This window comes from Simochromis diagramma, unplaced genomic scaffold (genome assembly GCF_900408965.1).
Source record: "Simochromis diagramma unplaced genomic scaffold, fSimDia1.1 OVJJ01000604.1, whole genome shotgun sequence".
NCBI classification, from domain to species: Eukaryota; Metazoa; Chordata; class Actinopteri; order Cichliformes; family Cichlidae; genus Simochromis; species Simochromis diagramma.
In genome coordinates, this window is record NW_024387416.1 from 4379162 (window position 1) to 4401854 (window position 22693).

The 22693-nt window shown below is 42.0% G+C and overlaps 1 protein-coding gene across 3 annotated transcripts in view; it reads left to right on the forward strand.

Annotated features, from left to right (window-relative positions):
• plcb3 (phospholipase C, beta 3 (phosphatidylinositol-specific)) overlaps positions 1-22693 on the forward strand; it is a 57048-nt gene that overhangs the window by 21971 nt on the left and 12384 nt on the right. For all 3 annotated transcript variants that reach the window (XM_040012217.1, XM_040012216.1, XM_040012218.1), the window contains exons 3-19: positions 12274-12342; positions 13431-13568; positions 13891-13970; positions 14061-14114; positions 14332-14404; positions 15686-15786; positions 15885-16051; positions 16477-16623; positions 16715-16872; positions 17079-17161; positions 17432-17516; positions 20048-20195; positions 20349-20447; positions 20530-20603; positions 20689-20785; positions 20993-21077; positions 21635-21759. In XM_040012217.1, the coding sequence (XP_039868151.1) occupies positions 12274-12342; positions 13431-13568; positions 13891-13970; positions 14061-14114; positions 14332-14404; positions 15686-15786; positions 15885-16051; positions 16477-16623; positions 16715-16872; positions 17079-17161; positions 17432-17516; positions 20048-20195; positions 20349-20447; positions 20530-20603; positions 20689-20785; positions 20993-21077; positions 21635-21759 (1783 nt within the window). The remainder of the gene's footprint in view (positions 1-12273; positions 12343-13430; positions 13569-13890; positions 13971-14060; positions 14115-14331; positions 14405-15685; positions 15787-15884; positions 16052-16476; positions 16624-16714; positions 16873-17078; positions 17162-17431; positions 17517-20047; positions 20196-20348; positions 20448-20529; positions 20604-20688; positions 20786-20992; positions 21078-21634; positions 21760-22693) is intronic.

Below are 22693 nucleotides of genomic sequence, written 5' to 3' on the forward strand. Positions count from 1 at the left end.
AAGTCATCTATGAGGATTTAATTTGAGGATTCTTCCCAGTTGACTTGATCAAGATCTATTGCATCAACCTGATTCATTTAATTCAGGGTGCCCGTGGTCACTGAGTGGAACTGGATCACTCACTAGAGTCATTTTTAGAATCTCAGCAAAGGCCTGGAAGGACATCGAAAAAGTCCGCAACCCAAAAATGTCAAAAGCACTTTTCTAACAACTTAAGAGGATGTGTTGTACCACAAAGGTGACATTGCATTTTATTTAGGACAGGCACGCAAGCATGAAAGCTCGACCCCTCCTGTGGATTTCATTTTGAGCGGAGTTTCTCTTCCGTTTCCCGCCCAGCATATAGTTCTTCTAATCGCTGCAGCTCAACAGTAATGTCATAACATGAAATAAATTTACTCTGTGGATGAAAAGATGTTGTTGTGAATAACTCGAAGAGGAGCTGACCACCCAGGATGCAGTGGGGCCATTGATTTGAAAAAAGAGAGAAAAAAAAAGAAGTAAACTTGTGTTGAGAAGAGCATCCCTGACAAACCACTTAAATATTGGCCTACGTGCAGCCCAGGGGAAGCATGTTTCCATCCCTTTTCCTCTTCCTTCATCCATCACCCTTCTATTACCCTCCTTTTATTCCGCGCTGACTTTATTTGGATTACCTGCCTCCTTTTTCTCACCTTTTCACATAACTTTTCCTCATGAAATCTGGTTTATCTCAGTCGCTTTGAGCCTTTTCACCTTTTTCCCCAGGTAATTCTCTCCTCATCCTGTCTTATCTCCATCTGCGTTGTGTCACCTTTGTCTCAATCTTCGCTTTGTTTAACATTTCCCTTTAAATATATCTCTACTTTTCTCTTCTTTTTTTCCAGGGTCTCATTTATCTCCATCTCTTTGCTGACACTTTTTCTTCACGGCGATTTTCTTCCTGCTGATAATTTCTTTCTCCATCCTTCTACAGCAATCTTTCACATCTCTTCCTCTGCACCTCCCCCTTCCTTCTCTTTGTTATCGCCCTCTCTCCATCTTTGTGTAACGTCCAGAGGTTCGGCTTATGAGACCTCTGACGTATGAGTGTATACTCAGAGCCCAGAACGTCCCATAAGTCTTCCGTTGTTCTGTGGAAGAGCTTTGTCCTGGGAAACGTCACACATTAAATAAATCCTTCTGCGAGAGGTGTTTGGTGTGCGGGTTTATCCATTCTCAACTCTGCTAGTGCCGATAACGACCAACTGTTACTGACAGAAACACAAACACACACGCGCTGTACACAGTGGTTGTGGGCAGACACACCCCACCGTGCACTGGTCTGCACTGTTTTTCCCCCTGTCTTTCACTTCACTGTGCTCCTTTCTTTGCCTCTGAGATAAAGGAACATGACCAGTAACAAGAGTTTTCTCTGTCTAGTCAAAGAACAACTTCACTTCAACCGCTATTTACACTCTTTTGGTATTGCATTTATACATCATTTGCATGTTCATTTGTTATTTTGGCCTCAAAACAAATTACTTGATTTGCTTTGAGCAAATAACAGCTCAGCAAAGTTTCTAATTTAAACTTTAAATTTGTTTATTTTTTTATGGTTATTTAAAAAAAACCTGGCTTGGGTTCAAATAAGCTCTTTTTTTTTTGGTAATCAGCCTGTCATTTCTGGGGATTTATGGAGGCATTAAATGTTTTCCCATGACATTATGATGAGTAACATGTTGTTGGATGAGATGCCTCAGCACACACTGCAAATGTAACTGTCCTAAATACAAGTTTTCTTTGACCTTACTTAACTAACCTAAGGCATGTTGTAGCAGACCGCTATGGTCCAATAGGAACCCAGTATGGAGGCGCTTTCTAGGAGGAATTGCAGCCCTCCAACCCTTAAGCAAAAACTTAGCACTTTGGCACTGTCGAGGAAAAAAAAAAAAAAAAACCCTTTCGGTCATCGTTTCGTCTTCAGATCTGTAACAGTAAAGGCTTGTGACTTGCCATAATTCTTAACTCCCAAAGACCCCACTTGAGTAAATAGCTGTGGCTAAATGCTGAACGCAGAGTGCATGCCAGTGGTCGCGGGTTACACAAGATCCACATGCACATCCCATACCCACACATCTGTTACAACATATGCTTGCAACTTCCTGCTAATTCTGCAGCGTGTCCTTCTGCTGTCCTCTGGCCAAACTTTCCTCCTCTTTATATTTGTGTCTTAACCTCCTAGGACCTGTCGTCCACATGTGCGGACATCACATTTTGAGGTGTCAAGACCAAAATACAAAATTTTGCTCTAAAAGGGCCTGATATCCACTTACGAGGACATTATGCTGCCGCTGTTCTATCGAAATTTAAAACGAATGTCCTCATATGTGGATCTCATTTTTCTCAGAAGCAAAAATCAGTAAAAAAAAAGAAAAGAAAATCGGGTAATTCTTTGTTTTTACATTCATCAGGTCCCAATCAGCCCAAATAGCAAAGAGAAATTGAAAATGCATGCCATGAAAGAGTTCGGGTCTTAGGAGGTTAAATTAGGTATCATGCAGATGCTACTGGGGTTAAAAGAACAGTAAGGTTGAGGCGAATGGAGCATATTTGGATGGATGTTAAACTACAGCCATAAGTACATAAAAATGTCAAAAGTTTGTTTGCCATTTTAGTTTCTATGCATTTTTTATTTTTTGCTGTAAGAAACCATCCTATGAGAGGGAGCAAGGGACATTTATAGCCCGACTCACACGGCTGACAAAAAAACATTGAACCTGCGATCTTATATTGCAGTCCTACTGAGGCCTATTGAAGCTGGGTGCCAGTTTCCTCTTAAACTCCTGTTTTCGCCTTTTTCTTATAGTCACCCTCTATTGCTATTTTTATACTAAACTGACAGCCAAAATCTGTGTAAATCTGCCAGTATATTCAACCACTGCACATCGCTTTGTGACCACTGGCTAGTCACTAGTGGACATTCAAGGTTCCAGTCACTGTAATGTATTTACCATCCTTCCATATTCTATCAGCGGTGTCCTTGGCTGGTATTTGCATTCATCTCTTTCTGCAAAGCTGAGAAAAGTTTAACTCGGGACGAGCGCCCAGCTGATAAAGGCTGCTATAGATGCCAGCGCTGATGTACCGATACCGCTGATATGTTGCTTGTGACCCTGTGCACCTTGCATGTCCAGTGGTTATTTAAATGCTGTGATGGATTAGCCTGCTAATAAATCAGCACTTGTTTTGAAGCCCTTCAGTACTCCAAAGCAAATAAAGTTCACCCAATTTGAGATATTTCACTTCCAGTCTTTGGTTTACCTTCCAGTTGTTTGAACTTGGCTAGCTGTGATATTTTCACTGAGCGTGGCTGAGATTTTTCCCATTTCTTCTTGTCAATCCAACTTCCATCTACCATTTGTTTCACTGCAGAGTAAATGTCTGGGTTAAACAGAATAGAAACGGGAAACGAATGTGGCGGGATGTGATGAGTCATATGGTTTTAAAGACCAACGCCAGCAACGCACATCTTTAGTGTTTTTCGTTTGGTAACAGTCCTGACAGTGCTAGCACGGATGATCATTTCCAATGAATAAAACTGACCTCAATTCAGTTCTGTACTTTCGATCCTGGTGGAGAGCAGCCTCAGCTGTCACCTGGCTTGAGGTGAAATGCACCTCGCCCAATGACTAATCTTCCCGTTTGCTCGGTTTTACACTGCCTGTCCTTTCTTTCACACGTTTGGCTTCAGCTCTGTCTACACTTCTAATCCTTCTTCAATTTGTCCTTCTCTCCCTGCCGTTTCCCTTCCCCATGTTGCTCTCCCTCTTGGGGCAGCTGGTAGCTATCAGAGGGATAAGGCAAAAGATGTTCCTCTAATATAAACTGAAGGATGACATTTCCTCCCTCTCTGATCTCCATTTCTTTTAGCATTCCACCTCGCTGTCTAGGTTTTCTGTCCTTGTTCTTCCTCTAGATTTTAATCAATGAATACATTTTCTCACCAGTTTTTGGTCTTTTGTTTTGTTTTTTGGGGGGAACAGCACTTCTAATCTCTCACTCTCTCTCTCTCTTGGCGTGGGAAAGTGGGCAGGAAGTAGCTCAGACGCGGCATGGGGGTTCTGGGGAATTTTTTTTGCCCCCTCTTCCCTCATCCCTCCTCCCTTCTTCTACACTTCTTGAATTCCCCTTGTTCTGTCCTTCCTCCTTCCACTTGTCATTTCTTCCTTCTTTCCTTTAAGGTGTCATATCGATACCACCTGGGCTTATAAACATTTGCCCCCTGAGGGATGTAACCTGTGTCTCAGACTTCCGGTTTGGTCGGTGATTTTGCACACCTTCACCAGACTGACGTGTAGGACACAAACCACAAACAAAAACCTGCACCGACATGTCAGGTATTGTGTGTGTGTGTGTGTGTGTGTGGTGTGACTTTTAAAAAACACCCAGGAGGCGTGAAAGTGATACGAACCATGCAAATCCAACATGACAAAAGGCATTAGGCAGTGGATGAGGCTGAGATGGGATTTTAAATAAGTGCGTATCTCTTTAAAGAGGTCATTTGGTAATAACGTTGCCGTTAATGAACCAGAACCGTATACTGAACGGGTAATAGTGAGTGCATGCATGCGTGTGGATATGCCAGGCTAGGAAGTATAGTAACAGCCTCTTGCAGCTACACAGCTCTGTGTGTGTCTGTAAATGAACCAACTGAATTGTCAGTAAAATGACTGTTGGCAGGTATAAGTAGAGATCTAATAGAGATTATCTCCCTTGCTCAAGTCGGACATCCCCAGAGGAATTAACTTGGAGCGGGGGGCTTGCATAACACACTCTTGATCATCTTTACACACACATATGTGCACACACAGTGGTTCACAGGGGAAGTTGAGCGTGTCGGCCGATACTTTGACAGCTTCCTCCCCATGTTTTATTTTCTGTTGACATTATCTGCTCGAGCACATGGCAGACCGAGTCTTCCCATTAACTCCTGTATAGACGGAAACATAGTGACACTAACGCACACACACAGACACGCACGCACAAACAAAAATCACGCACAGTGTCAAAATTCAGTTCTTCTCTGCGAGAAGAACTGAGACGCTGCACGGTATCGAATCCATTGTGTGAGCAGATGCTTGTGCATGTGTGCGTTTCTGTTTGACAGACGTGTCGTTCTCTCGGCGTAGCTAATGAGACTGCCACCCTGTCTCTGTGTGTTTGCGTCTATCAGTATGTGTGGCTTTACTGCTCAAGTCTTTTGCAGTTTCCTGAATTGTGCAGCGTAATGTTTCAGACTCTGAAGTGAAAATGAAAAGGCCCTTTTAAAAAAATAGATCTCTGAATATTAAATAGAAAATAAACTTTTGAGTCGCTCAACAGCTGAGCAAACACATTTGTATAAATGTGTTTCACTTGTACTTAGCTTTCACTCTTCTGTCCAGTTCCTCCTAAAACTCTTTAGTGGGGTTTCGAGGTCATTTGATGCCGACTGTCGGGTTCTTTTATTCTGAAGTTTTGGATCATTATCTTGCTGTAAAATGAACCGCCAACCGACCAATCTCTCCTCCTTTCTCACCATTTGATAGTGAAACACAGCACTTTTTTTCTGCACTACAGCATTTTCCCAGTAAAGATTTAGAGGGTATAGTAACCCAGATTGCTTCAACACAGCCTTTGTACAGAAATGGGATTTGTAAGTAATCAAATGTTTGCACACCTGCAGAATTTTATTGCATAAACCTTCAAGGCCAAATTAACACCCATTGCTTCATGAAAGCTGAAACAACCCGTCTTCTATATATACGTCTGCTATTTTTTTCCCCAGCAGCCTACCACTACCTACCCTTTAACTCTGTCCAAGTACAATTTCTTTTTTTTTTTTTTAAAACAAGCTCAAACTTTTATTAAAACTGTTCTAATAACAATAAAAACTAAGAAAATGTCAATTTTGAGGAAAAATATGTGCCAAAATGGCACAAAAAAATCATTTATGTCACATTAAACACATGCAAATAGAAACACGACTCACAACCCAAACAATTCTTTGTTAATTGTAGTTGTGGGTACTCAGGGTATATCTGTCACTGTTTTACTTGCAGGTACAGATTTGGTAATGTGGTTAAACTGCTGGCTCATTTACAGCCTGTAAGATGTACTTAATTTTCTTTTTCTTTAGAGACACCACTCAAATATGCATTTTGATTAGCATAGTATCTGTAAAGACTTGCTTCTTTTGTCGACATACAGACCACCGGCTCGAAGTTGGTAGAAGACATACAGGTGTTTGTGTCTACTTGCCTGCATGTTTATACTTAATCTTGTTGTCTGAATATACCTGCAAGGTTATTAATCAACACATTAAATATATATTCAACAGTTGCTGCTTTAAGTTAGGCTAAGCTAAGCTACTTTAGCCCGACAAAGTTCTTGCCTGACTTCGTTTCTATCGTAGTCTGTCATTGCCCCTACTCAGACCTATTTCTCCCCAACCAGTTACTTAGAAACCAAGGTATCTGCCTGAATGTGATGGCATGCCAACAACCGGTTTGGCTAGGATTATAATGATGAAAGGGACCAAAGTGAAAGCAGTTCCTCTTCCTCAATTTCTTGTTCAGTAGTCATGCCTGGCAGCTAATATACAGAACTTTCAAATTGCAATATAAAATATCTCAGACATTGGTCACAGCACACACCTGAACAATGCTTAACAGTGTTAAACCCGGCCGTCTCGCTTATAGGCTACTTGAGATTTTTATTTGAGATTTTACAGCATTGAGAATTTAGTTGCAAAGTTGCACACGATGGTCACTTCACCCAAACTGAGCTAAACGTCCAGTTCAAATTTCTTGTTTTACAGGCCTGTGAAGTGTGATGGGTCGTGAACTGCACGCACTTCTATGTCACTGATGTTCTGGTTTCATTGTGAAACAACGCAAACAATAAATTTTGTGAAGTAGACAAACCCAGGAAAATGATTTATGCTGATTACAGTTTCAGGTTTAGCTGAGGATACGAGTGTGACTGTAATGTCAGTTTCAGTATCAAACTCAGTTTTAAGTTTGTGTGTGTTTGTGTGTGTCGTGGGCTGCGGGTGGCTGCACACGAGGGCCTTGTTCAACCCGGCACTGATCCATGCGTGTTTGTGTTTCATGACCAATCATGATTAGTCCAACTGTTCTTGTGTTTTACGAGTTTTCGTGTGCGTGTTCAGCCCAGTTCACCCTGTTTTTATTTGCACTTTGAGACACTGTGCGGTGCTCATTTTGTTCAAGTCCCCTCTCAGTCTTGTTTTTCGTCTCCATAAACGATGATGTTTTCCATTTGGACGGACCTCGGCTCTCTTTCATGTTTTATTGTTTGTCTCAGTCTTAATTTTTCCATTTATTCAGCATCTTTTCTCCGTCTCTGGTGATTTTACAGTAACACGCATTATAAATCACTCTGGATCAGATCTCCTGCTAAGTGGCTGAAATGTGAACGTTCGCGTTCTCGCTCTAATGTTTGCCGGCTTTTCATTTTCACTCTGAAGACGACAGAAATATGAAACAGCTGAGTGAGGAAGAAAGCAAGTTAATAGAGGATTACGGGCAGAGTGGAAGAGTGGGATCAAACTGGTATAGACAGAAAAAATATAACAAAATGACAGAGTTATAGAGCTGTCCCATGCTTCACAGGGGTATTAAGTGTTCCCCCCTCCTCCTTCTATAAACACCTTGCCAAGTCTCCCATCAGAGCCATAAAATAGTTTAAAGCTCTCTTTGTTTTACGTCTCTGCTGTTTCTGTGTCCTTTAAAGTCCTCTTCTGTCCGTTACCTCTCCACTGCTGTGCACTGATTGGCCCGTTGGGTCCCAGCCAGAAAAGTCTAGGGTGGATACGCACGCCGTCCTGGCCTAACTGTCCCTGCTAGTGTGCATGTATGAGCGCTCAGGAGATATCAGTTTCCTTTTATGCCGTCATTGTGTGCCATTTGATAGGAGCTGTGATTGGTCATTTGAGACGTATTTAGCAGCGGTGATCTTTCAAAAACACACTTGGGCGCGTCACAGGAAAGGAGTGGCGCTCCCCTGATTGTTTAGTTGCCCTTTCATATTATTCTAATCTTGAGAAAATGAATGGGGGACGGCGGCGAGGCAGGAGAGACGAGGGGAAGCGGGAAGTCAATCAAAGAAATGAAGGAAAGGAGTGAAAGTGAACAAGGCCCTAATCGCAACGTGGCAGCGTTTTACTGTACTCACTTCAGTGACTAAATATAAACTGACCTACTAGTTATTGCTGGATCAAACTCACCTCTGCACGCAAACAATAAAACATTAAGACATAGCCTGAGCTACAACCCCCACCCCCCATAGCTATGAATGATGATTAACCCAGCTCTGTGTGGAAAGTCAACCGACGTCCACCTTTTAAAGTTATATTTCGCATACCGATATCCACATAAAAAAGTGAGAAGCCTAAGAGTTTTTGGTTAATTTTTAGTAAAGAAAGAAACATCAGCTTTTAGATTTACATGTTTTCTGTTGATTAAACGAGACAGGTTATGTTGCTCCCCGTGTTTGTGCCAGTCAGATTGGCTCCTGGGCGTTGCTTGTATTGTATTGCGTGGACAAAACAGACAACTACTCATATCCTCTTACTGTAGGTAAGAATGGGAAGAGCTGTTCTTCCAAAAACAGGCCTGACTCTACCTGCAAGATCCCAGACACTGGATGGACTGAGTTCAGCTTGTGTGATTCTTCTTTCTTGCCCACTTTTTGTTTGTAGTATATTGTTGTTCTTGTTGCCATATAATAAGTCTTTTATTGTTGAACTGGAGTGGCACTATGGTTTGGATTATGAGGGGAAAGAAATGTGCTGGGGAGAGGGGGGAAGCTGTCACAAGTCGGTGTACTCCAACTGTCCGGATAAATGGGGAGCGTTGCATCAGGAGGGTGGTCGCTTTGCACAGTTTTGTATTTAATCCTTTCGGCGACGCTACTTTATACACTTTTAACATGCCTCGCTGTCATCATGTCATACACCAAACACAGCCTCCCAGTTTTGTTGATCTATTTAAGCTGCAGAGCTTCCCATCTCACCCTCTGGCATGTCAGCTCCGCAGCTCTGGAGGGCCCAGATGCGAAAATCAGACTGTATTCCTGTGATGTAATGAATCATTTCAAACATCAGTTGTGTGGCTGTGAGCGGGACTCTAGCCAGCCCTAGGCTGGAGTGTGAGATTTAAGATGCCGGGTAAGCCTTCTTCTTGCTTCCCTGGCGCACTGAACATTATCTAAAAGTTTATTATTTAAACAACAACTGGCGTAATAATGGTCCGTTTAATATTTAACATTGAGATCTGGATCATATCGCTTGATTCTTATTTGCAGGTGCCTGTAGATTTCTAAGCTGTCATTTCTTTAAGTTTATGATGTGTTGTTGATGTTGGCCTGAAATTTGAACTTCACAGTTCATTGTTGAGCTTGTAAAAACAAAACAAAAACAAACCCACACAGCGGAGGAAGCGGTGTCACATTAAGGTACTGCATGTTTAGTGCAGTCTTTACACTAGTTTACATAATGGCTCGCAACAAATGCGGATATTAGCCCACTATTACGCAGCAGTATGTTACATTAGTGCTTTTGTGGTTTATTAAAATAATTCACTTATCGAAAGAGACAGTTTAGTATCACTTCCTTGGCGTCAGCGCGGAAACATACATAAAACATGAATTGTTCTGAAGGGTGCGCCTCGGCTTTTCTTTGGTGGGAACGCTCTGTCAGCCACCTGCCTGTGTAATCCACAGCAGAGTGCAACAAGTTCACAGTAATCGCTGTAAAAGGAGCGGGTGTGCATTCTGGGAAATGTAGGAAATCGCTAACTGAAGCAGAAGTGCACACGGCAGGCTGAGGAAAATTTCTTGGGTCCAGCAAAAACAGTAAATTAAAGTAATTTATAGCACTTTATCACAACATGGCTCCTGGAAAACTCATAACCCGAGTCATTCAGAGCAGTAATGAGCCCGCAGCTGAGTCTGAAGTGATAAATAGAGTGGCTGTGTTTGGTCTTTGCACAGAAAAGATGAATGGAGCGCTACAGCTGCCGTTACTAGCTTAAATATTACACACGGATGCACACACGCGCCAAATGGGCAGAAGGATGGAATATGTCAGGAATGTGCTTTCAGAGAAGATCGACCTTCACACAGACTCACACACCACGTCATGCACTTGGAAACACGACCTAGTGGCAAAACACAGATTTCATTTGGCACATTCTGCCGATCACATGCTGACACATTCGTACTCATCCTGCGTGAAGGTTTTCTCGCGTTCTGTGTATCCAATGTGCACTGACTTGCAAGGCTCTTCCACACACAGACACACATGCGCTTGCACACTCACACATACACACCCCGTCTTGCTCAACAGGTCAGGATGTTTCACAAGTTGCGACCTGCACATCAAGGATATGTCTGCGTGCATTATCACTGGTGTTGAGTGTGTGTGTGTGTGTGTGTGTGTGTGTGTGTGTGTTAGAGTGCAAAAATGTTAACTGTTAAGGACACGAGCGCACACACAGTCCGCAGACCAACTTGTAGACTCATTTCTGTGGTCTCCAAGGAGTCACCATGGCAAAGGCAGAATGAAACCATGGCCTGTGGGAGAGAAGACATGTGCGTGCGCACATAAATGTGTGTCCTACAGACCCAGAAGTGGTTTATTCCCCCAGGAAGCAAGTTATTCTCCACAGGCCAATCAGAGGACAAGGTTTGAGACAGAGTTTAATCCAATTGGTCCAACACTTCTGACCTTTAATACTCGCAACCAATCCCGGGGGAGGAGACAGTCTGCAGGGCGGTAAAATCACAACCCGAGTGTAATAATGACATAGGAATCAGGAAGGGACGAGTTTAAATACTGTGAAATGTTTTTGCTGTTATGTTGGACAGAGCATACAGTGTGAGCAGAACACGGAAAAGGAATGAAAATGACATGTTTGACAACATAAACGAGTGCAGACTCGTGCAAAAAAACACAAATGCTTTATATTTTTCACTGATGAAATCATAAAGCAGAGTCATAAGGTTTTTAAAGCAAAGCCGCTCAGACCCAGAAGGGCAAGCGAGGATAAAAAGAAGAGACTTGGTGACATGGATGAAGTAAAAACAGCTTTGGGGAACGAGTGTTGGACTAAACAAATATTTACACAAGGCGATGCATGCATCCTCACGTGTGTTTATGGCTGGATTTACGACCACGCTCCCCTCCTCCTGTCAGACCCTTCCATTTTTGTCTCCCCTCATCACCTCGAGGCTAAGTTAAGGGTGTAATTGTTGCCAGTCGCTATTACAGAGTACCTCTTTTTCACTCGTTTCTGTCTCTGTTTTTCACTCGTTTGCATGTGCGTGCATGCGTTCATGTGTGTATATATTTGTGCCGCAGCATCAAACATGCAAATGTTCTCCAAAGATCTGTCCTCCCTGTGTGTGTGCAGAGTCCCTTGCCATTTTCTGTCTTCCGTCACCCGCACAATTCATATGTCACTGCTTGTGTCTAGAGAAGCGGTGGAGTCTGATGAAAGATAAATAAAAGAGGTTTTAATGGAACGAGGTAGACGGCGCATGAGCTTTTTGCCTGAGGAATTAATTTCTTGCACAGGCTTTTATTCAAGTTTTTTCTCTTTCTCCCACACTGCTCCATGCAAGAGCAGCAGACTTTTGCTCTATCAGCATTTCTGTTCGCTGTGCGTCTTACATAAACTGCTAACAGCAGTAAATAATATGTTTAAAACCCGTATGTGACACGAGAGCGGTGGTGCGTAAGGAGGCTCGGCCACCGTTATTGGTTAAAGCACGTTTTCCAATCGAGATTTTGATAATCCAAAAAAACCCAAAACCTCCTAATAACTAATAAAAATAGATTCAGAACCACCAGAAACACATGTGATCATTTCACCCAAATTTCTCTTTGATAAATGGATGCACTTTATTTTAATCAGTCCAGCTCTCTGCACAGAGAGTGTAAGGGCTTTTATTTCTGCTGCATGGATCCTGTGTATTAGATCTGTTTTTCCTCTATTTATTTCTATGAGTCCATCAAGTATTTCCTGATTTATAATCATGTATCACATCAGAAGCCCTCAGAGTCAGGGAAACAATATGATATGTGTGCATGACACTGTGTAGAAACAGATGAACTTACATCTCACAATTTCCTCTTTCCCCACCCGTTTAATAGGCTGACCGATAAAGATTAGTTGTCCTGCTCTCACACGCTTTCACTGAGTGTGTGTGATAACACAAATCTTTTGATATTCCTCTCTCCTGTAGGATGTCGAGATTTTGGACATCAGTTACATCAGGGACACCAGAACGGGAAAGTATGCCAAACAGCCAAAGGTTGGTAATATTTGTTTATGCCTGTGTGGGAGAAAAGAGGGGGGAGAAGCTGTTACTTTGTCCCCTGACTACAAACGTGATGCTCAAATGTGACTGTCGCCAAACGATTCATGTGCGTTTCCTCTCTCAGCTGATGGTGCAAAGGTGACGGAGTGCTAATGAGGCTGATGACAGATGGACTATCAGACAGGAAGTGATATAACCAGCGACTGTTAGTGAGGAAGTCACTGTGTAAGAGCCTAGATCTGACCAAGGCAGAGTGTGAAATATGGGCGCGTATTAGTGGTAAACAATTCAAACACAGATGTGTGGCGAGTTCATTCTGCACGTTAAAGTGTTTATTACAAATAGTTCTTGAAATGGTAAGATAAAGTCTTATTTTTTATGTCATACCGTGGTTATAGTATGAAAAGTGCATTAAAAATATTGACTAAACCTGCTATAATCAGTGGATGATATCTCTGTTATTAAAGAGCCTTCTCATAATTCATGGTTGCACTTCCTCTCTCATGTTAGCATCTGTGAATCTAGGAAACCGTCAGCGACTGTACGACACCTTTGAGATTTACAATCTGGGGTGAGACTTCCTGATTTGGTCTCCATGTGAAGTATTTACCTGCTTCCAACCAAATCCTGCTCGAATTTGTGCCCCTTACCTACAGATTCTGTATTTTCACATGTTGATATGTGAACATTGGTAGTATGGACGCCGTCTTTGAGCATTTTGCGTGTTTCTTTAGCACTATATTCCCTATAAACAGTCTATAAAGAGTGCTCCTGGCTAATGTATTTAACTGAATGAAAGAGAGACATGATGTCACAAGAGTGATCTATAATTGACAGAAAGCCATTGAGTGTTAGAGAGAGTTGGTGGAGGGAACACAGGGGTGGGCTAAAAAGGAGGAAAGAGTCGTTTGGTTAATTAGATCAGGGCGCTACACCGCATGCATCACATTTAATATCCTCAGGAGATGGAGACACGGACGAGTTTTATCTGTCTGCTCAGTGTTCAGATCGTTGTTGAATTTGCTAGATCGTGTCCGTGTAATGAAACATCCTGAAAAAGCATAAATATCTTTGTGTGCCAGGACGCAAAGGTGAAAGAAGTGCTGGGCCTTACTAAGGAGGTGAACGGAGAAGGGAAGCTGTTAACCGTCGTCTATGGCAATGACCTGGTCAACGTTTCTTTCCTCAACTTCCAGGCCATGCAAGAGGATGTAGCGAAGGTAACCACGATTCTTAACTAGCTTAACTGTCCAAATAATTTATAGTTTAATGTATTTCCTCCTTTTCTTTTCCTCTTCTCCATCCTCATGTCCCCCACTGCACTCCTACCTGTGCAGCTGACTTTATTCCCTCAAGCCTTGAGCTTATTGCTTACTTTACTTTGACATAAAGGTGTGCGTATGTTAAATAGCTAAAAACAGAGATTAATTCCTGTGTGTGTCTGCTACACTGTATATAGTAACTGTTTCACCAAGGTTTAACATGAGGTGAACAGTCAAACAACCGTCTTTTATCCTTTCATGTCTGTGTGTGTGTTTCCAGATTTGGACAGATGAGCTGTTCGCTTTGTCCACAAACATACTTTCCCAGAATGTATCGCGGAACACCTTTCTTTACAAAGCGTAAGAGTTTGTGTGCGTGTCGTCCTACAATGCTGCGAATTTTCGATGATTAAAAAATACTCATACTTGACTGTTCTTTGTCTTTGTCAGGTACACGAAGTTAAAGCTTCAAGTGAACCAGGAAGGGAAGATTCCAGTGAAGAAGTGAGTACCACCCTCGCCAACCACTTTTAAACTGCTCCTCACTTCTTCTTTCTTTTCCTCTTCTTTGTCTCTCTTCCACTTTCTCTCTCGGCTCTTTTATAGTGACTCTGATTTTTTTTTATGTTTACAATCACTTCTTAGGTTTCTAACTCTTTTTTGCTTGTACGCGTCACTGTAAACATTTGATCTGAATGTGATTTTGTACTTTGTCTTTTAGTGTCATCAAGATGTTTTCTGATAAAAAGAGAGTGGAGACAGCTCTGGAGCAGTGTGGCCTCATTAATAACAAGGTAATCACTCAATAAAATCACTGATCACATGGATAGTCGACATATGGGTTTGGTGAACTGGTGTATGCATCGAGAATGGCTGAAATGAACTGAACTGCGGAGGCGTTGCATATAGTTGTGTTCTTGGTGTGTCTTTGCAGTGCAAGGAAGGCAACAAAAGTTGGCAGGCCCGTGGAAGAGTAGCAATAACAGAAAATAGTAAGATTTCAGTGGGTTGCAGGACAAGACATAACACGTGAAATGCTTGTTTGTGGATTTTGTTACAGAGAGAGGCTAGCTGCTGCCTGTACTCTTACACAACAGTTAACATGCTGCTCTTAGAGGCATGTTTGTATTCAAATAATATTGGCCTCACAGTTTTTAAACACAGCTTCTAACATTTCTAGCTTTTATCTGTAGCCACATGTTACCCTGAGTTTAAAAACCACCTAGCAAGCTAACATACAAATGTAAATCCTTTGTTGTACATAAAATAACTGCATACTAAAATACAAATTGATGAAACGGTTTAATAATGTGGTGAAAGCACTGAAAATACAGGTGAACTAATAAATGAACAGGTAAACTGGCTGCTTCAGCTACTACATATAGCTAGCTAAACATGGTATAGCTAGCTAACTGACTAGCTTTGATTACTGCAACTTGCTCGTAGTGTTTTGCTAAACTTTTTAATTATTACACAAAGTGCAACTCTTTCTCTTACAGTACTTTCTTTCACACCCAATAAAAACCTCTTGAAGTTCATTTTAGCAACAATGGAAATAAACCAATTTACACAGCAAACTAAAGATTGCCATGAATCTTGTTTTCTCGACAGTGTGCCTGCGGTTAAAATGTTAATCATGGTAACATGCTTTCTACTAAGACTCTTTCTAAAACAACTTTCTGCTAATCTTTGCTTGTATCTGCTGTGTACAGTACCTCAGCCCTGTGGGTTTGAGGTAAAATTAGTTTTTTATTTATTTATTTTTTAAAAATTTTTTTTGATGAGTCAGTGCAATGTTTCCTAAAATCAGTTTGAAGTCACAAGACTTTTTTTTTTTCTTGAAGAGATACCAGATTGTGCAAAATGTGCTGTCAGCATTTCTCTGTAGATTGCTGTACTCTGGAGCCTCCTGCTGGGTACTCAGAGCAATGCAGCTTATAAAAGCCTGTTAATATTCTCTCTAGACAACAGCACATAGCAGTGTAATGTGATGCTGTCTGTTGTTTATTAACTTATCAATGTGTGTGCTTCAGGCAGAGCCTGTTTATAAAATCAAATCTGTCTTTTTGCTTCAGTCAGAGGGAATAAAGCCAGATGATATCACCTGGGACGCCTTCCAGAAGCTTCTCGACAACTTATGTCTTCGACCTGAGATCCAGAGCATCTTTGAGGAAAGGTGCGCTTTAAGGATGCTCTAGCTATAGTCTTAGGATTTCTAGTAAAACTCTTGCGTACATGTTATACACTCGGACTCTTATTTTGTCTCTGCTCCAGTGGCTCCAAGAGGAAGCCGTTCATCTCTTTGGACCAGCTAATGGACTTCATCAACCGCAGGCAGAGAGACTCCAGACTAAACGAGGTGCTCTACCCCCCACTGAAAAGAGACCAAGTCCGACAGATCATGGAGAAATACGAGACCAACACCAGTCAGCTGGAGAGAGGTCTGTAACTCTCTGTGGCATCAGGCTTTCATTCAGAGCTGAATCGGTGGATGTGATTGGTTGTTTTTAAAACTGACCTATTACAATTTCATGTCTTTCTCCTCAAACACGCATGTTATTTAAAGTGCTGTATGCACTATAGTTCTTGATGACCCTGATGAAGCAATAGCAGGCCAAAAAACTTTGTTCAAGTACTAAGGCTGTTCTTTATCTGTGTTATTATATTAATAAACCTGTGAACAAATTAGCGGCACAGCCATAACTATGTTAGTCCGCGATCTGCGAGATGATTGGCTGTCCTGCTGCAGCGATCACATCTGGCTGCCCTCTGCGCCTGTTGATGCCTCTCCTAAGAACAGCAGTCTTTGATCTGTTGGGATGTTTCCGGCTGTTTTGAAACACTGTCATCGCGTTCTTTCTTGCAGACCAAATCAGTTTGCAGGCATTCAGTCGGTATCTGGGGGGAGAGGAAAACACCATCGTACCTCCAGAGAGGCTGGACATCATCGACGACATGAACCAACCGCTCTCTCACTACTTTATCAACTCGTCACACAACACGTACCTCACAGGTGTGACATGTAAACGGCATGCATGCAAGCATGATTGTTCATTTGCTGGGCGCTTTTTGGTTCTGAACCCATAGCTCTTCTCGTATCTTAGTGGGCCAGCTGACCGGGAATTCTTCGGTGGAGATGTATAGGCAGGTGCTGCTCACCGGTTGTCGCTGTATTGAGCTGGACTGCTGGAAGGGCCGACCACAAGATGAAGAACCCTACATCACCCACGGGTTCACCATGACCACTGAGATCCCCTTTAAGGTGGGAGCTGCTGCAGAAATGTCACAGGCACAATTCTGCTCTCTTTGAAGTTTTTGTTTTCCTCTTGATCAGCTTGATCAGTTGCAGTTTTGTGTCATTTTTTACTCTTGTAAAAAATTTAATGTGGAGTAATTTTCAACAAACAAAACCTGTGCTGAGGGATTGTGTCCAGTTTTGAGTTTTTATCATTCTTGTCTTGACTGCAGGAAGTGATTGAAGCCATAGCAGAGAGTGCTTTCAAGACCTCGCCATACCCCGTCATCCTGTCCTTTGAAAACCACGTAGATTCGTAAGTTGCACGTCTGTGTGTTTTGTCAGGAGTATTCAGATGATTTGGTCTTCTGCAGACTCTTTGCATTAGGGATAAGCACAGCACGCTTGAGTTCAGGTTATTTAATACCAGACCAGATGCAAATCCAATCCTTTGAAGGAAATGCTCGCTCTGTAACATGTGCAGTGTTCAGAGTGCAAAACATTCCTAAACCAATGAAGGGTTTATTGGGTTAATGATTTTTAGGACACTAAACCAACCAACCAACCATTTCCTCTGTCCTTTCAGAGCAAAGCAGCAGGCTAAGATGGCAGAGTACTGCAGGACAATCTTTGGAGATGCGCTGCTCATCGAGCCATTGGAGAAATATCCAGTAAGTCATCTCTGATGTGGATGCTGAGCTTTTCCCTCAATTTGCTGCTGCCACACTTGTAAAAGTACCGAATTTCCCAGAGGAACCCACCCGAGGGATTAATAAAGTTTTATCTTATCTTAAAAGTGTAAAAGTCCAAATGACTCCAGATGTCTGAACAGATCGGGTCACTGCTGGGCTGAAAAACTTGAAGCTTTTTCCCCCCCCGTTCACCCAGATAGAACCCAAAGTTTCTAAACCCTGCACTCAGTGAACAGTGTATTAGCAAAGACAGATAACAGGCTTCTAGCTGTTTCATGTGTACTCAGCCTTTTTAATGGGGTTTATAATGAAAGGTAACATCCCACGAACCTGAACATAGCTCTAGTGTATGACTTGAAGACCTCCATTTATACCAGGTAGCCAATGATCAGCCTAGATTTGAATCTTTAGCCATGTACTTGTTTTATAATCAGCTCAGCGAGGGGGTTCAGATAAAAGCAAATCAGCAAAAAGGATAGAGCATCATCTTGGTATATACTGCACTTGATGGTGCTATAGGCTAGAAGTTGGCTTTTGATGTTTTTCCACAGCTACAATGAGTTTTTAAATGATAATTAGCAGCACCCTCATGTAGTTCCACATTCAGTAGTGTGAATGCGTGGGGGGTTTAGGTCATGTGTTTGGTTTTTTCAGTCTAGTTTTGGATGATCACTCTTCCTCTCTCTTTCTGAGTTTCTCTGTTTCTCTAAAAATATACAATTTGTCCCTTTTTATTTATATAACAACTTTGAAGTTTTGTTTTTTTTTTAGTTTTAATGATTACATTTGCTGTTCCTCAAGGCAAGTTATTAAGACACTAATATCTTTTTACTCGTCTGTCACGGTGTTACTCAACTTACAAACCATCAAACACGATTGCACTCCTTATGCCGATCAGCTTGTGACCTGACCCGTCATGCTTGGCTTTTGGTTTCACAACGCACAAACAAACGAACAAGAAGTATCAGCTGGTTCAGTCCCAACCGACGGCCTATAAAAAAATGTAATTGCCAAGGTAGAAACATCTCATCATGGGTAAAGCCAATGAGCTCTCTCACAACCCTTATTGTTGCAAAACATACTAATGGCTCTGGTTACAGAACAATTTGAAGTTGAACTATTGAACTATTGAAGGTTCAAGCGAGCACTGTTGAGGCCATAATCCAGAAGTGGAAATGACATCATTTCACCATAAACCAGCAACGACCAGGTGGTCCCCACAAGATCTACAGAAAGACCTGCAGTCAGCAGGCACCATTGTTTCAAAGAAAACCATAAATAATGCAGTCAACCGCCATGCCCTGTATGCACGCTCATCATACAAGGCTGAAGAAGCATGTTTAAAGTTTGCTGAACAACATTTAGACAAGCCTGTGAAATACTGGGAGTCTATAGTCTTGTCAGATGAGACCAAAATTGAACCGTTTGGATGCAATAAGTCACACCATGTCTGGAGGTCAAAGGGACTGCATTTCACCCCGTAAACACCACACTAAGAGTGAAGTTTGGAGATGTGAACATCACGGTGTGGTGTGGCTGTTCTAGCAAGCAGCACTGGCAAGCTTCAGATAAAAGGAAGCTAACAAGGAAGGATGGGTGAATGGAAAATGTACCAAGACATTCTTGATTAAGAATCTGCTGCCATCTGCTAGGATGATGATGATGATGATGAAATGAGGATTGATGTTGCGGCAAGACAATGATCCCAAACACACAACCAAAGAAACTTAATTTGTTTCAGAGAAAGAAAATAAAGCTGCTAGAACGGCCCGGCCAATCACCTGACCCGGATCAAATTTAAAAAATCAGGATTTGAAGAGTGTTTGTGTGGATGAATGGGCCAAAATCACACCTTAGCAAAGCATGCGACTAGTTTCTCCATACAGGAGGCTTTTGCTCAGTATTAAATACATTTCAGTAAGCGCGTTCAACACTTGGATCACTTGCTGACATCTGGTGAGAATTTCACGTCAATAGCACCTTTAGAGATATATTTACTTAGAAAATTGGAGGAGTTTCAACACTTATTTTAGCTTCTGCATTTCTAGTTTCAAGAGTCATAGAGGCCAGTTTAACATTACCAAACTGTTGAAAACTGTGACCTTGTTTGCTTTGCTTCTTTTAGCGCAGACTCATTATTCATCTCAGATAAAGGCACATGTGCTTCTTTTTATTGCTCAGCTCATTCAGTTAAGTAAAGATAAGAAAAGATGCTTTATTTATCCCCAAAGCTAGAAAATTACTGTGTTACATCACCTATAACGTTAACCGTAGAACAGCTCGAAGTAAAGTAGAATAGCTTGCAAGAAAAGCAAAAACCAAAACGATATAATAAGATAAAGAAAAAGGGCAAAACTTGCAGAAAAGGAGCACAAAAATCGTATTTTCTGGTCAAATATGTGTAGTTCTAAAATACCTCTTCTCGTTATATTTAAATATCAAGAAGGTCGTCAATGCGACTACATTATTCTCCTCCCTCTGACAGCATGGTGTTATCCTTGTGATTTTAGCTGAGCGAAGGTCAGCTGCTGCCTTCGCCGCAGGAATTGATGGGGAAGATTCTTATCAAAAACAAGAAGAAACATCACCATCACCGACCCTCTGAGAGTGGCAGCATAAGGCGCAAAGAGCCAGGGGAGCAGTCTTCGCCTCACAACGGTAAAGTGCAGGCAACCACCCGTTCTCCCCTGCTGGGATAATAACATCAACTTAGCCTTTGTAATGTGGTAAATGATTGTAACTGAAAACGAAGTTGATGTAGACGATCAAAAGAATTCCTGTTAAGCTGATAGTTTGCTGTTGCGTGTGTAGACTGCCCTCTGACAGAAGAGGGAAGCCAACTCCTGTCCAATGGAGAGGAAAAGCTGGCTGAAAGGATGGTGAAAGACTCCGAGCCTCGGAAGTCCATTGGTGGGTTGAAGAAACAAAGGATCCCAGCACATTGTAGAAGTTGTCTTATGTAAAGTTACTTTTTCTAATCACACCCTACCAGGAGGTGAAGGAGAAAGCGAGGAGGAGGAGGAGGACGAGTCGGTGGCAGAGCTGAAAAAGCCAAACTCCGACGAGGTAGGTGCCAGCAAGAGGACTGATGGATTGTTTGACTGGCTGGTATTAGGCTGCTTTATGGATTAGTGGTATCTGCCTCCCGCAGGGTACCGCCAGCAGCGAGGCGAACGCCACGGAGGAGATGTCAAATCTCGTCAACTACATTGAACCCGTCAAATTTAAGACCTTCGAATGGGCAGCTAGTAAGTGTGTGTGTGAGTGCGTGTGCGTGCTTAACGGAAAAGGAAGGATGCATTCACTTTATCAGGCAAAAACTGCGAGTGAGAGGAGCAGCCGTGTTTATGGTGTAGCTCATTAGCCAAACAGACTCACTCACAGGTAGCATCATCTTGTCACAGGTTATTCTGACTTGTTTTTTTTCCCCCTTTGCTTCTCATTTCTTTCAACAGAGAGGAAGAGGTTCTTTGAGATGTCATCGTTTGTTGAAACCAAAGGCATGGATGCCCTGAAGAGCTTCCCTATAGAGTTTGTTGAGTATCCTTGCAAGCTTAAGTTTAAAAGTGGTAAAAAGGAGTATTTGGGCAAGGTTTAAAAAGTACAATTTATGGTTTCATGAGAATTTACTTGCTGAATTATTATTTACTGGGTGTACTGACTTTCTCAAATCTTAGGAATAAAGATTAAACGCACAAAAACCACTGGTAGGCATACTTTCCTGTCTGTGTAGTTAGGCGGGCTAACTTTTCTCCCTCATTTCTAATCTTCGTGCTTCAAGTTAACCGCCCATCAGACTGTAGCCTCAGTTTTAGCGGACATTGAAAGTAGTATCAGTTTTCTCATCTGACTGTAGAAAATCAACCAAACAACTGTGTTTCTCTAAATATCAGCTGTGCTGTCAGTCCTTCTCAACAGTTTTTGACATTATTGATGGAGGAAAATGTCTCATCTGGTTTTGATCTCGACCTTAGACCAAACACCAGTGACTCTTTTTTTCTGGTGCAGTTTACAGTGTGTAATAAATAAATAGTTTCTGCACATGTGCAACACTCTACCTCTGTATACAGTGTTAATCCTTAGCAGGACTCCTCCAGGTACAATAAGAACCAGCTGAGCCGAATCTATCCTAAAGGAACGAGAGTAGACAGCTCCAACTACATGCCTCAGCTTTTCTGGAACGTCGGATGCCAGATGGTGGCGCTAAACTTCCAGACACTTGGTAAGTTGTGCTACTTTTAGTCTTGGATATAAAGAAACTGAATGTGTTTAAAAGTTAAGCCTAAACTGTAAGACGGCAAACCCTTTGCATTCACATCATGGAACAAATTGGGACTAACTTGGAACACCAAAAAGACTCAAGTATTCAAACCCTAACCCAAAAAATATTGATGATGTCCTATAACTTCAAACTATCCTCATTCTACATGGAGCTACTTTTATACAGGGTGGGCCATTTATATGGATACACCGTAATAAAATGGGAATGGTTGGTGATATTAAAGTCCTGTTTGTGGCACATTAGTATATGTGAGGGGGCAAACTCCTCAAGATGGTTGGTGACCATGGTGGCCATTTAGAAGTCGGCCATCTTGGATACAACTTTTGTTTTTTTTCAATAGGAAGAGGGCCATGTGACACATCACACTTATTGGTAATGTCACAAGAAAAACAATGGTGTGCTTGGTTTCAACGTAACTTTATTCTTTCATGAGTTATTTACAAGTTTCTGACCACTTATAAAATGTGTTCAATGTGCTGCCCATTGTGTTGGATTGTCAATGCAACCCTCTTCTCCCACTCTTCACACACTGATAGCAACACTGCAGGAGAAATGCCAGCACAGGCATCCAGTATCCGTAGTTTCAGGTGCTGCACATCTCGTATCTTCACACCATAGACAATTGCCTTCAGATGACCCCAAAGATAAAAGTCTAAGGGGGTCAGATCGGGAGACCTTGGGGGCCGTTCAACTGGCCCATGACGACCAATCCACTTTCCAGGAAACTGTTCATCTAGGAATGCTCGGACCTGGCACCCATAATGTGGTAGTGCACCATCTTGCTGGAAAAACTCAGGGAACGTGCCAGCTTCAGTGCATAAAGAGGGAAACACATCATCATGTAGCAATTTCAAATATCCAGTGGCCTTGAGGT